Consider the following 13,024-nt stretch of genomic DNA (forward strand, 5'->3'; position numbering starts at 1 on the left):
TTGAAAGACGTGTCAACGTTACCACCATCAGGACTAGGACTGAAGAGGTTTTCTATTCAAAAAAAAAAAAAAAAAAAAAAACCTACTATCTCAGCCTAATCAACAACACATACAACATAATCTACCCTAATTCTCAACCTCTCCTACCAAAAAAAAAAAAAAAATCCAGTCGTCGCTACAATCTCACAACAAAATGAGCAACCCACCCGCCCAGAACCAATACCTGACCCAAGAGGATGTCACAAAAATGATCAAGGGGATCTTTGAGACCCTTGAATCAAACAAGGTGACAACTACGAAGGAAAGCAGACAAGATGCCCAGCCATCAATCCTAGCCAGGGAAATGATACTTCACAATTTCCCGAAACTAAATGCAAATAACTGGGACAAATGGGTGAAGCACGCGGTTCGTGCTTTGAAAGGCGTTAAGGTACTCTATTTGTTCAAGGACACTGGAGAAAAAGAATTTGAGGACGCGATGGACCTCGTCAAAACCGAAGCAGAACGGTCAATCGATGAGCAACAAGCGTTCACAATCCTACGTGCCGGCATGGACGAAGAAACACAGCTGGCAACTGAGGGGATAGAAACTGTCTCCAAATGCTGGACTACCTTGAAGGCACAATTCGCCATCTCCACAAGCCGCAAACATTGCAACATGATGGAAGAAATCGCGGAGCATATGAAGTGGCAAGATGGAGATCAAGCAACCAGCAAATGGCATAGCATCAGGCACAGGTTGGCAGAAACGACAGAGTATGCACCCCTAGGCAGGGACCAGTTGATCACACACTTCATGGCTAGGCCCATCGTGAAATGCTGGATGATGCATCTGCCACCTAAAATCGCCGAAATCTTTGAAAGACAAATTCGGCAGGGAAATGGCACCTGGAATGATGTTATGGAGAAGATAGATGATGAGATCCTAATATCATCTAACAGACAGAGAGAATCCAATCAGACTGACTCCTCGAAAGCGAAACAAACGAGGAATGCTGGAAAGCCAAAATGCTTTTTCTGCCAAAAGATCGGACACAAAGAAGAGGAATGCAGGAACAAGCAGACCTGGGAGCAGAGGAAGATTTCCGCCAACATGAGTCACATGGACCCCTCAAGTAAGAAGACCCCCGACTACTGGATAGTTGACAGTGGTACCACACATCATTTGACAGGCGATCTAACGAGACTTTACAGCTTCCAAAGAATAGACCCCATACCGGTTCATTGGGGAGGTCTCCGCTTAGTAACCAACACATACGGCCTGGCCAAGATTGATGTGGGGGGATCAGAGGTTACTATAAATGTGTATCATGTAGACGGTTTAAATCAAAATCTGTTATCAGTAAGACAATTGTGCCGAAAAAGAATCGAGGTTCTAGCATTGGAACATGGAGCCTTCATCAGAAAGAATTACAAAAGAACCGACCTCACTGAGAAGGACGGACTGTATACAATTCCATGCATGGGAGGAATGGATATGCGTATGAAGACAATACCATATGAGGAAGCTCATGTCAAGTTTGGGCATGTAGGTGAACAAAAACTTAGAAAACTACACCAACAGTCAGCAGACAAGCATTCTTGGAAGATTGCTGCGAAGCCGACAAACTTTCACTGTCAAACATGTGTAAAAGGGAAGATCACCAAGACGAATGGACACTCCCACACACTGCCTAGCCAAGAACCACTCGACCTGATACACATGGACATATCAGGCAATCACCCAATTGGTATCGACAAGACGCAATACTACATCATCATAGTCGACGATGCGTCAAAGTACAAATGGGTACTCCCCATACAGCAAAGAAAGGACACAGCGGAGGTTCTAAACAGCTGGAAAAAGAGAATTGAGTTAAAAATGAACAAAACAATCAAAGCGTTCAGAACTGATAACGCCCCAGAACTCAAGAAACTGACATTGCAATGGCAGGCAAGCCACGGCTCTGAAGCGCAGTTCACTATCCCAGGAACGTCGAGTCAAAACGGTATAGCTGAAAGGGCAATCAGAACGATCAATGATTCAGTTCGCACGATACTAGCGGACTCATCAATGCCCACCAGTTTCTGGCCCTACGCAGCCACACACTCGGCATACATAGCGAATAGAGCGAGCATCAGAGACGCAAAATCGCCATTCGAACTATTCTTCAACATAGCTCCAAACAACATGCATATACACAGATGGGGCTGCAAAGTAGTATTCCACAACGTCTACAACAAGAATCCAAACACACGGCAGAGAAACAAACTGGAAACTCGTGGACGGGAAGGAATCCTACTGGCAATTGATGAGAAGGTAACTGGGAGGTACACATGCTGGGACATCATGAAGAACAAAACATTTGTTACAGAGTCATTGCAATTTTTCGAAAATATATCCGGTGGAGACTTGCTGGAGTCGGATCAACCCAACAAAGATGTCTCGACACCCGAGGAACTCGTGCAAGAAGAACAGGCAAACCATGAAGACGATCAGTCAACACCAAGACAAGGAATGAACACTCTGGGGGAAAACAACCAAGTTGATCACCAGGTCAATGAGCTGGAGACACAGGACGACAACCTGGCAATTCAGGAACCACAAAACCCAAACATGGATGACGATGAATATGTCACCCCAGAGGGACAAGACATGATGATCGATGGGCAAGACGAGGACACAGAAGCAGAAGAGACACAGAAGGATGTGGAGCAAGACTCAACGAATGAAATTGAGGACACTCCCGACACGGTCCAAAGAAGGATCGACAGCCAATTACACGATCTATATATCCGTGGAATCTTGAAAAGGCCGTACAACATCTTTCAACAGGATGAAAAGAACGATGAAAACCCACAAGCAAAGAGAATCAGAGCAATGATGGCTACAATGCTGAAACGGGAACCAGGAACATATGCCGAAGCCATCATGCACCCGACACATGCATCAGAATGGCGAGAAGCGATAGACGCAGAAATACGAACTCTGCGAAAATTCGGAACTTGGACAGAAGTGCCATTCAGAAACGGCATAAAACTAGTAAACACCAAGTTTATCTTCAAGATCAAACCGAGCACCGATGAACAGCCAGAAAGGTTCAAAGCTAGACTTGTGGCACAAGGCTTCAGACAGGAACAAGGTGTTGACTTCCATGAAACTTACGCACCAACCCCAAAACAAACAACAACCAGAGCTTTCTTTGCAATGGTATGTGGTCTTAATCTGGAGTGCCGCAAAGTAGACGCGAGGAATGCATTTGCTCAAGCCAAACTGGAAGAAATGGTGTATGTGAATCCACCTCCACACCTCAAGAAGCCGGACACCATCTGGAAACTGAACAAGGCTCTATATGGTCTGAGACAAGCATCCCATGCCTGGCGCAACACAATAATACCATGCCTAAACAAACTTGGACTAGTCAAATGCCCGGATGACGAGTGCATCATGATTAATCCACAGAAACGAATTATTGTGCTTGTATACGTTGATGACATAGCCGTGGCAGGCCCTGACAAACCCCAGATCAGTCAACTCATAGAGGGACTTGCGAAAATGATTGAGATCAAGGACATGGGGGAATTGAAAACTTTCCTAGGCATGGAAGTCAATCGAAACAGAGACAAAGGAAAGATGTGGCTCAGTCAAAAGCAATACATCATGAAGATGTCTGAAGAGCTCGACATCACTGCACCACGAGCAAAACCGGTCAGCACCCCAATAGCAGCATGGGAAACGTTGGAACCAATACGCGAAGAAGAAAAGAGCGTCGACAAGAAAACATATCAGTCACTGATTGGAACACTGATGTACCCAAGCGTTATGACAAGACCGGACATAGCTTTCGCTACAGCAATGCTATCACAACACAACTCGAATCCAGCCGAAAGGCATTTAGATGCTGCCAAACGAGTTGCAAGATATCTTAGAGATACTGCCTCACTGGGCATTGGATTTAGCTTACGGCGCTCTGGGGGAATGGAGGAATCCTTGATAGGATACTCTGACGCGGACTACGCGAACTCCAAAGACAGAAAGTCGGTATCAGGTATGGTGTTTACCCTAGCTGGTGGCCCTATAAAATGGAAAGCTCAGAAACAACGAAGCGTAGCAACCTCAACAACCGAGGCTGAGTATGTCGGATTTACTCCCTGTGCTAAAGAAGGCATCTGGATACACAGAATGATACAGTGGTGTCTCGAAAGGCTACAATTCGACGGAAAAAGAAGTAAAACTGCGCAAACCATTAAGCTAAGAGCCAACACTCTGATATACGGAGACAATCAAGCTGCCTTAAAGATCGCCAACAACCTAGGAGCCAGCGACAAAACCAAGCACATTGACATACAGCATCATGCAGTTAAGGACTGGATTCAACAGGGGAAAGTGAAACTTGAATACGTTGCAACAGAAGACATGCTGGCAGATGGACTTACAAAACCACTCAACAACGTCAAGTTCAACAAGTTCAGATCACAGATGAACATCAGTATACCTGGCGAATCCGAATGATGTTGATTCTGGGGGGAATGTTGTGGAGAATCTGTCCTCAGTCGGGTTAACACTGGGTAAACCTGTGCATAAATACACCGGCCTAGTTGTGCATAGTGATAGAACTTAAACCTTTAATAAATCAATAGAAAATCAATACACTTCACAACAAAGTCTATGCTACGTCCTGGAACTATTCTGTTAAAATTGGTCCTTATTTTTTATGTATTAAGTTAGAAAAAATTTCTTTTTCCTGTCTCTAATTATGTAGCACCTTTTTTCCACAGATAAGACCCAGTCTTATCTATTTACCCGAACCTTCTCCGGGGCACTCGTGGACGTTTTCTCAACATCCCCCCCACTTTCCCGGAGCTCCGGAGAAGTGGGTACATCTGGCCATTGTACTTGTGGATCTCGTACTCCGATCATCAATCTGAATTCTGGCATTTTCTGAGGACCAAGCGGTTTTGTCAACCCGTCTGCCGCCATTTTCGCTGTTGGAATATATCCGATCTTAATCCGACCTTCCTTAATCCATTGCTTGATGGCATGGTGCTGTATGTCGATGTGCTTAGTCGCCTTCTTCACACCCAGGGATTTTGCAATTTTGATTGCCGCTTGGTTGTCTCCTAGAACTAGGGTCTCGTCTTTCAAACACAATGTCTGACTATTCCTAGTTCCAGTTTCAAAAGTTTCCAGGATTTTATTGAGTATCCTTCGAAGATGGATCCCTTCCTTGGTGCATGGAGTTAGTCCGATATATTCGGCCTCTGTGGTTGATGTTGCGATCGCTGCTTGTTTCTTAGAACTCCAGCTTATCGCTCCCCCGAGCCCAATGAAAATTAATCCACTGACAGACTTCCGATCATTTGCGTTCGCATAGTCAGCATCGCTATATCCAACGATATCCATCCCCCCTCGGCGCGCTTCGAAGCAAATTGAGTATTCAGCGGTGTCACGCATATATCGTAGCACCCTCTTTACCCCTGCAACGTGCCTTGGTGTTGGTCTCGCGGACGCCTGCGCCAGGCTTGACACTGCAAATGCAATATCTGGTCTCGTCATCATGGCTGGGTACATTATCTTGCCCAATATCGACTGATAATTCTTTGAGTCCAAGATTTCTTCGTCTTCTTGTGCTGGTTCAATATCCGATCAGTCTCCCACTGGAGTGCGAATCGGAGACCTCCTCCGCTCGTCGAATCCAGCGTCATCTACCATCCTTTGGATGTACTGCTTCTGATTGATCCATAGCCTCTTCTTAGACCTATCTCTCGAGACCTGTATTCCAATAATCTGGGTGGTCTCTCCCAAATCCTTCACCACAAATCTCCGAGAGAATCGATCCTTGAACCACTTTATAGACTTTCCGTCCAATGATGCTATGGTTATATCATCCACGTACAGCAGAACTAACATTTTCCGTTCTGCATGGTATAATAAACACGGCTCCGTGACCATGTTTTCGAACCCCATAGATCTAAGGAACTTAGTGCAATCTTCATTCCACTGATATGCTGCCTGCTTCAGCCCATACAGGCATCGATCCAGTTTCGCGACCATCCCATTGGGACACTTGACATTCGCAGGCAGCTTGATGTAAACATCCTCCTTGATCTTTGACTGGGCAAACGCATTACATGCGTCTATCTGATGACACTCCATGTCATATTGACATACTGCCGCCAAGAACAATCTTAATGTGGCGCTCCCAGGGGTAGGTGCAAAACTTTCAAAGAAATTCACACCATATTCCTGCCGGAATCCCCTCACCACCAGTCTTGCTTTGTACTTTTCGAGTTTTCCGTCGATACCATACTTTTTAGCAAAAACAAATCTTGTGTCAATCGGATCACATCCTTTTGGCTCAGGCACAAATCGCCATGTCCCAAATTTCTCAAGTGTGTCCAATTCGTTCTTGATGGCCATCTTCCATTCTTGCCCTTCCATCGGGTGTAGTATGGCTTGATCGAGTGTCATGCTGGGTTCTGACAATGCCAACATGGCTTTTTGTCCTAAATCATTTCCCCCATCAGTCTTCATCCTTTGACTTGAGGGTTGATTTTCTCTTATCTCCGATTCCTCGGAAAGTTTTCTCTTCGGTATCTTCCGATTCAGCGATTCAATCAGAAGATTTAGCCTTGCATTGACTGCATCCAATTGCGTCGTATCAATCCCTGTTATTGCCTTCGTTTCGGAAAAGGGCTTCAGTGGTTGTTCTTCTCCGCCCTGATCTTGTCCTTGGCATTCAGGTATCTCTACCTCGCTATTTGGCTGATAGTTTTCCGCAGGCTCTTCCTTTTCGACGAACCTCTGATCGACACCCTGTGATTCTTTGGATGCATCCTCATCCTTATCCCGGGGCAGTTCTTTCTCTTGTTCCGGATTCTTGGGTTGCATATTCTCATAGAAATGCACTGATTCTGTAACACGGACTTTCCGCGCTTGGATATCCCACAAGATATATCGGCCATCGACATTTTCATCATATCCTAGTAGTAGGGATTCACTCCCCCTAGGTCCATGCTTGGATGCCTTCGAATGCCTGATAGCCTGACATCCCCATCTTCTGATATGATCTGTCTGTGGCTCAATTCCGAAAAATAATGAATGTGGGACTCCCTGCGTACTCAATGTCCTGTTGGAGATGTATACCGTCGTCCTCGCGGCTTCCACCCAAAACCTTTCACCCAATTTTGTTTCCGACAACATAGTCCTGACCCCGTCGTTGACCGTTCGGATCGCCCTTTCGGCAATGCCGTTTTGACTTGATGAATCCGTGAGCGTGTATGTTGGCTCAGTCCCATTGGCCCTTCTCCAGCTCTCCAAGATTTGCTTCAGTTCTGGGGCATTGTCGCTTCTTGTCCTCTTAATAGTTTTACCCATCTTGAGTTCAATCACTTTTCTCCATTCGTCCAACGCCCGTTGAACATCGCTCTTCTTTCTCAGCGGTAACAACCACTTGTATCTGGAAAAGTTGTCGACAATTATCGCATACCAGCGGTGACCATTCCTCCCAGCTTCATGTGGGCCGGATACATCTATTGACACACTGTCAAGTGGCTCTTCTGTTGCCATCGAGACTGACGAATTCCCATGGCTTCTTGTCATCTTGCCTTTTGAACAGTGTTCACACCCGAAGTCTTCTGGTCTAGGAGGTGTTTTCTCCGGGTTAATCGCCCTCAGCCTCTTGTCACTGATATGGCCGAACCTCCGATGTAATTCGTCATATGCTATAAAGCACATACTGGTAACCGTATCGTCTTCTCGCAATGGGATGACCATCTTGTCTTTGCCATCATCGATCGTAACGTTCATGTCCTTAAACAGAACAGATTTCCCTTCTTTCATGAGGGCCTTTACCGATATCAAGTTTTCTGACAGTTTTGGCACGTATAAAACCTTGGACAACTTAAGTTTCTTATTTCCAACATTCAAATCTACCAAGCCTACTTTAGATGCCCCAATGCAGTCCCCGTTCGCCACCTTAACTGTCTGTCTTGTCTCCTTGGGGTTTTGTAACAATGTTAGCTCCTTTGTCATATGACATGAGCACCCGGAATCAATTATCCAGTTTTGGCATTGGGTGCACTTACTGCCTGGTTTCTCCTCAGTGGCCTGGTTCGCTTTCTGCTTTGTGTTGGTCTTTTTCTTCGACCAACATTCGGTCTTCGAATGACCCTCCTTGCCGCAGTTGAAGCACTTAGATTTCGATCTGTTGTACTTCGCTTGTCCGTTGGTGCCGTACGTCTTTTTAGCTGCTTCGAGACATTGTATCACCTCATCCGTCGAGATGTTTTTCTTTCGGTAGCACTCCTTGGCCACCTCCTGATACTCGAGTGGAAGCAAAATCAGAAAAGTCTTGAGGACCGCCTTCTCCACAACATTTTCGGCTTTATAATGCCTTGCGTAGACCGTCTCGAAATTCATCCAGCTTTGCAGAATGGTCATTCCTTTCACCAAAGGTGACTGAAATACTCTTCCCATTTCATAAAAAGCCTCATCGGTCGTGTCTGCAGGACAAGCTTTCTTCAGCTTCTTGTAAGCCTTGCTGAGAGTCTCCTCGTCCCTGACCAGACTTCGAAAAGTCTCGTTCAGGCTAATTTCGAGGATGCGTTTCGCCAATTCCTCATCCTTCTGCTTCTTGTTGCTATCCCTCTTCTCCCTTTCCACGCCCTCCATGGGGTTTTCCGCCAGTAGATACTGAAGTCCTTCATTCTGGATTTGCATCAAGAAGTTTGACTCCCATTCCTTCCAGTTTCGTCCTTCAAGTATCACCGTCATCTTGACGTTTCCGTCTGTCGTGTAGGATATCGAATAATCGTGAAATAAATAAAATAAAACAAGTACAATAAAGTACTTTAAGAACACTATACAAATGTTCTCCGAAGGTAATTCAGTATAGGCTCATAACCTGTTAAAATTGGTCCTTATTTTTTATGTATTAAGTTAGAAAAAATTTCTTTTTCCTGTCTCTAATTATGTAGCACCTTTTTTCCACAGATAAGACCCAGTCTTATCTATTTACCCGAACCTTCTCCGGGGCACTCGTGGACGTTTTCTCAACATATTCCTTTTGTATTGTGGTGTAAATCATGTCACGTGATCAGCCACAATAGGTTCGGATAAGTGGGGCACGTATGGGACGCCACTTAACATATATACCGCGCCACGCAACAGGCATCACTAGTTACATACTGTGAATGTTATGCCTGCGTCTATGATACAGCAGTTGTAACCCTGCAGCTATTTACCACAGTAAACAAGCGCTATAATCACTCATGTTGATGCATATAGATATGTGAGTCTCATACGTATAGCTATCCTAGAAATGTATGTTGATTCTTATGATTTTCAAAGCTTGATGAAGAAGGAAGCAAACTGGCGCTTCATAAGTGTATCTCAGAGTGGGGTCAGGGTCAGATTGTCATGTGACCCTGGACCCTAAAACCTACAATACACAACGTCATACTAGTTGTAGTGTTTCCATGCACTTGCTTGACTTGTCAAGGCAGGTGCTTTAATCATTATGCATTTATTTTTCTGCGCTTTCTCTCCTTCTTTCCTTTCCATCATCGTCGCCCTTTCCCTCAATGCAGCAAACTGAGGGGTTGGGTTGTGTATTTACTTTCCTTTCTTTCATTGTCCAGTTCGTTCTACATTACGACGCTCCTGCCATTTGAGGGTGGCTTTTCCCAACAAAAAAAATCTATAAACGAGGAAGAAGATCCCCTCCCTCTTCTTTCTCACGAAAACTTCTCAAGATTGTCCACACTCATAGATGGCTACTTCATTCCCAAAATTAGCCTTATCATCACTTTATTTTTCTTATCCTGCCTCTTCTGCTGGCCTATGGCTGACCAACTCATCATTTTGTATGATCCCAATCCAATCGATACCACCCCTGTCTATAAATTGACAATGCACTCAAGCTTGGTTAAGGTTCCCAGCCTGGCATAAACCAGTCCAGCCCCATTCCAGGCCATTATTTTTACACCTTGCCAACCTTGTGATTTCCTCTTCATCAACTGCTTGGGTTTACTTGGTTTTTCAACATCTTTTGTGCCTTTTTTATCTAAATATCTTCTCGGTATTGTCCCCTGAATTTCTTTCTTGTTTGCTCTATTATTATTTATTAACATAACCCTAAAACCAGGCTGACAACACGTACCACTCACCTACAGCGCTACATAAAGCATGGCAGACAACCCACAGCTTGAAACTACAACAGTTGTGGCTGCATCAGAAGCTGTATATGATGTGTTACGTTTTCTAGCAAAGCGCTCAGTCAGAGACTAAGAAGTCCAAGAAAACTGTTCAGGCGATTTGCGATTCTCGTTTTGGATCTTGGTAGCACTAGGTGCTCCTTCATTTTTAGCTTTTTGCGTAAGTATTTACATGCCTCCTTTTTCACTTTTATCCTGTGTCACATAGCTCTAAAACCGCATACTGATGGTCATTCTTGGAGTTGTAGTTCCTTAGAACGCGATGGGCGACTCTCTACTCAGCGCGGAAACGGCGTCTAGATTCCTTGATAGGTCTCCCGACATTGCCTAACACCTTCCTCAGATGGATCCCTGCTCTATACCGAATCACTGACGAACAAGTTCTTGCATCCGCTGGCCTCGATGCATTTGTTTTCCTGCACTTTTTTAAAATGTCTGCCCGTCTTTTCTCCATCATGTTCTTTTTCGCCCTCACCGTCTTGTTGCCTATAAACAGTACTATGTTCCCTTCTGGAGATGGTGTTGCGAAGTCTAAGCTGCAGGTGCAGACACGCAGCCTTTGGGACGAAAGCTCTGTTGATAATAACGGAACCATTACCCAATGCACTGATCTTACACATAATGATCATCCCCGTGTTGGCGGCGCCAAGTTGCAGATGTTTACTGGATCTTATCTGGCGTTTACATACTTTTTCACCTTCCTGACCCTATATATGGTTAACCGACACACTCGCCGTATTCTTCACATACGTCAAGACTATCTTGGAACTCAATCTACTATTACGGATCGCACTTTCCGCATCGCTGGTATTCCCAAGGAGCTCAAAGATGAAAATCGCATCAGGCAACTGGTTGAGAAACTCAATATCGGAAATGTCGTTAGTGTTACGCTTTGCCACAACTGGGCTCCTGTGGATAAGCTTGTAGCTGATAGAAGCAAAGAGCTTCGTGAGTTGGAGCGTGCTTGGAGTGTTTTGCATCGGAAACAGCAAGATATTCTAAAAGCTAAGCAAGAGCAAGCTGTTAGATCTACTAGCTTCTCTGTCGACCAGCATGACCTCCTTGATGTCGAAGATGTCGCTTTTGGTCGATCTCTTACTGCGGAAGGCATAAACTTATTGCCCCCCTCTCTAAGTGAAGAGCTCTATGAAAGCTATCGCCCCAAGCTGTGTATTTGGTATGGGCCTTTTGGTCTCTGTACTAGGCTTGTTGATGCCATTGACCATCATGAAGAACGTCTTCGCCAACTTGACGGCTATATTCTGACTGCATGCGAAGCCTCCTATGACCCTGCAGATCTTGCCTTCGTCACCATGGACTCGACAACGGCTTGCCAAATGGCTATTCAAGCACTTATGGATCCTCGACCCGGGGTGTTGCTCACTAACACTGCGCCCTCACCATCGGATGTCGTTTGGAGAAATACCTATGCTTCGCGCAATCAACGGAGACTGAAATCGTGGATGGTGACTATCATCATCTCTATTTTAAGCGTCTTTTGGCTGTTTATTGTTGCTGCGGTTGCTACAATGCTGAGTTTATGCACAATAAAGAAGGTTTTCCTGGAGCTGGGTAATGCTATCGAGAGCCACACTTGGCTTGGGGCTGCAGTCCAATCCGGGTTCCCTGTCTTGATTGTCACTATTCTCAACACTCTTGTTCCTCTTCTCTATGAGTTTCTTTCGTATCGCCAAGGAATGGTTTCTCGTGATGACATTGAACTTTCATTTGTTTCTAAAAACTTCTTCTTTACATTCTTCAACGTTTTCTTCGTCTTTACTTTTGCTGGTTCTTTTTCACAGTTCCTTCCTTGCCTCAAAGAGGCGTTGCAAAACATCACCCTGGCTAGTCAACTACTTGCTGCTTCGACCTTGAAGTTGAGCAACTTCTACATCTGCTTCGTTATGCTTCAGACCATCGGCTTAGTCCTGTTTAGGCTTCTCGAACCCAGCGCTGTTTTCCTCTATGTTATGAGTCGTGTTAAGGCCAAGAGCCCTCGGGACTTTTGCGAAATGCGACGGGCACCTCAATTTAGCTATGGCTATTGTCTTCCTACTGCGCTGCTGGCGTTTATTCTATGTCTCGTCTATTCCATTTTGCTGAAGGGATACATGGTGCTGATGATTGGCGTCATTTACTTCCTAGCCAGCTACTATGTCTACAAGTATCAGTTGATATATGCCATGAACCAGCCACAAAATGCTACTGGTGGTGCCTGGAGAGTGATCTGCTTCCGCATTATCCTCAGCCTTTGCATCTTCCAGGTTATTATGGCTGGTATTATTGGTCTCCAAGGCACCTGGAAAGTTACCCCTCTGCTAATCCCCTTGTACGCCATCACTAGCTGGTACTGGTACTACTTCCATCGCTGTTATGTTCCTCTGACCAAGTTTATTGCTCTGTGTAGCATCCGCGATGACCTTATCAACGAGAGCGATGACGATATCATCAATATAGACAATGCTAGCCTCAGCGATGAGGACTTCGAAGCTGCCCGTCGCGCGTACTTTCGACGCGGCACCACGTTGGAGGAGTATCATGAACGAGATGCCAAGTTTATAAATCCTAGCCTCATCTCTAAACTATCAGACCCATGGATATATGATGAACCTCCTAGTGGTGAAGGCTCAACTACGCAATCGTCTGGGGCCAGCAGTCCGAGTGGAGGATTAGCAGTGCTTGCGCCAACCCCAAACTTGTACTCGGACAACGACTCATTCAGACCGCCAGCCTTGGGATCAAGCCTCGCCTTTGACGGACAGAATCAAGGCCCTAGTCCATCGGACAGTAATATCAGTCTTGGCGATACGCATATTTGGTGAGAGGC

General features: G+C 45.3%; 3 protein-coding genes across 3 annotated transcripts; 2 read left to right on the forward strand and 1 right to left on the reverse strand.

Moving 5' to 3' along the window:
• Positions 1–193: 193 nt before the first annotated feature.
• Positions 194–4,492, forward strand: HOO65_050355 (Retrovirus-related Pol polyprotein from transposon TNT 1-94; the record flags this gene model as incomplete). The annotated part of the gene is made up of 1 exon (XM_071000858.1): positions 194–4,492. One exon carries the CDS (start codon positions 194–196, stop codon positions 4,490–4,492), a length of 4,299 nt encoding a protein of 1,432 aa, XP_070858414.1.
• Positions 4,493–5,626: 1,134 nt separating this feature from the next.
• HOO65_050356 (Retrovirus-related Pol polyprotein from transposon TNT 1-94) lies at positions 5,627–8,755 on the reverse strand (the record flags this gene model as incomplete). The annotated part of the gene is made up of 1 exon (XM_071000859.1): positions 5,627–8,755. One exon carries the CDS (start codon positions 8,753–8,755, stop codon positions 5,627–5,629), a length of 3,129 nt encoding a protein of 1,042 aa, XP_070858415.1.
• Positions 8,756–10,652: 1,897 nt separating this feature from the next.
• HOO65_050357 (Calcium permeable stress-gated cation channel 1) lies at positions 10,653–13,019 on the forward strand (the record flags this gene model as incomplete). Its single annotated transcript, XM_071000860.1, has 1 exon — positions 10,653–13,019. One exon carries the CDS (start codon positions 10,653–10,655, stop codon positions 13,017–13,019), a length of 2,367 nt encoding a protein of 788 aa, XP_070858416.1.
• Between the last annotated feature and the right edge of the window lie 5 nt (positions 13,020–13,024).

Source organism: Ceratocystis lukuohia (genome assembly GCF_044167205.1).
Source record: "Ceratocystis lukuohia strain C4212 chromosome Unknown Supercontig5_pilon, whole genome shotgun sequence".
In the NCBI taxonomy this organism is placed as follows: domain Eukaryota; kingdom Fungi; phylum Ascomycota; class Sordariomycetes; order Microascales; family Ceratocystidaceae; genus Ceratocystis; species Ceratocystis lukuohia.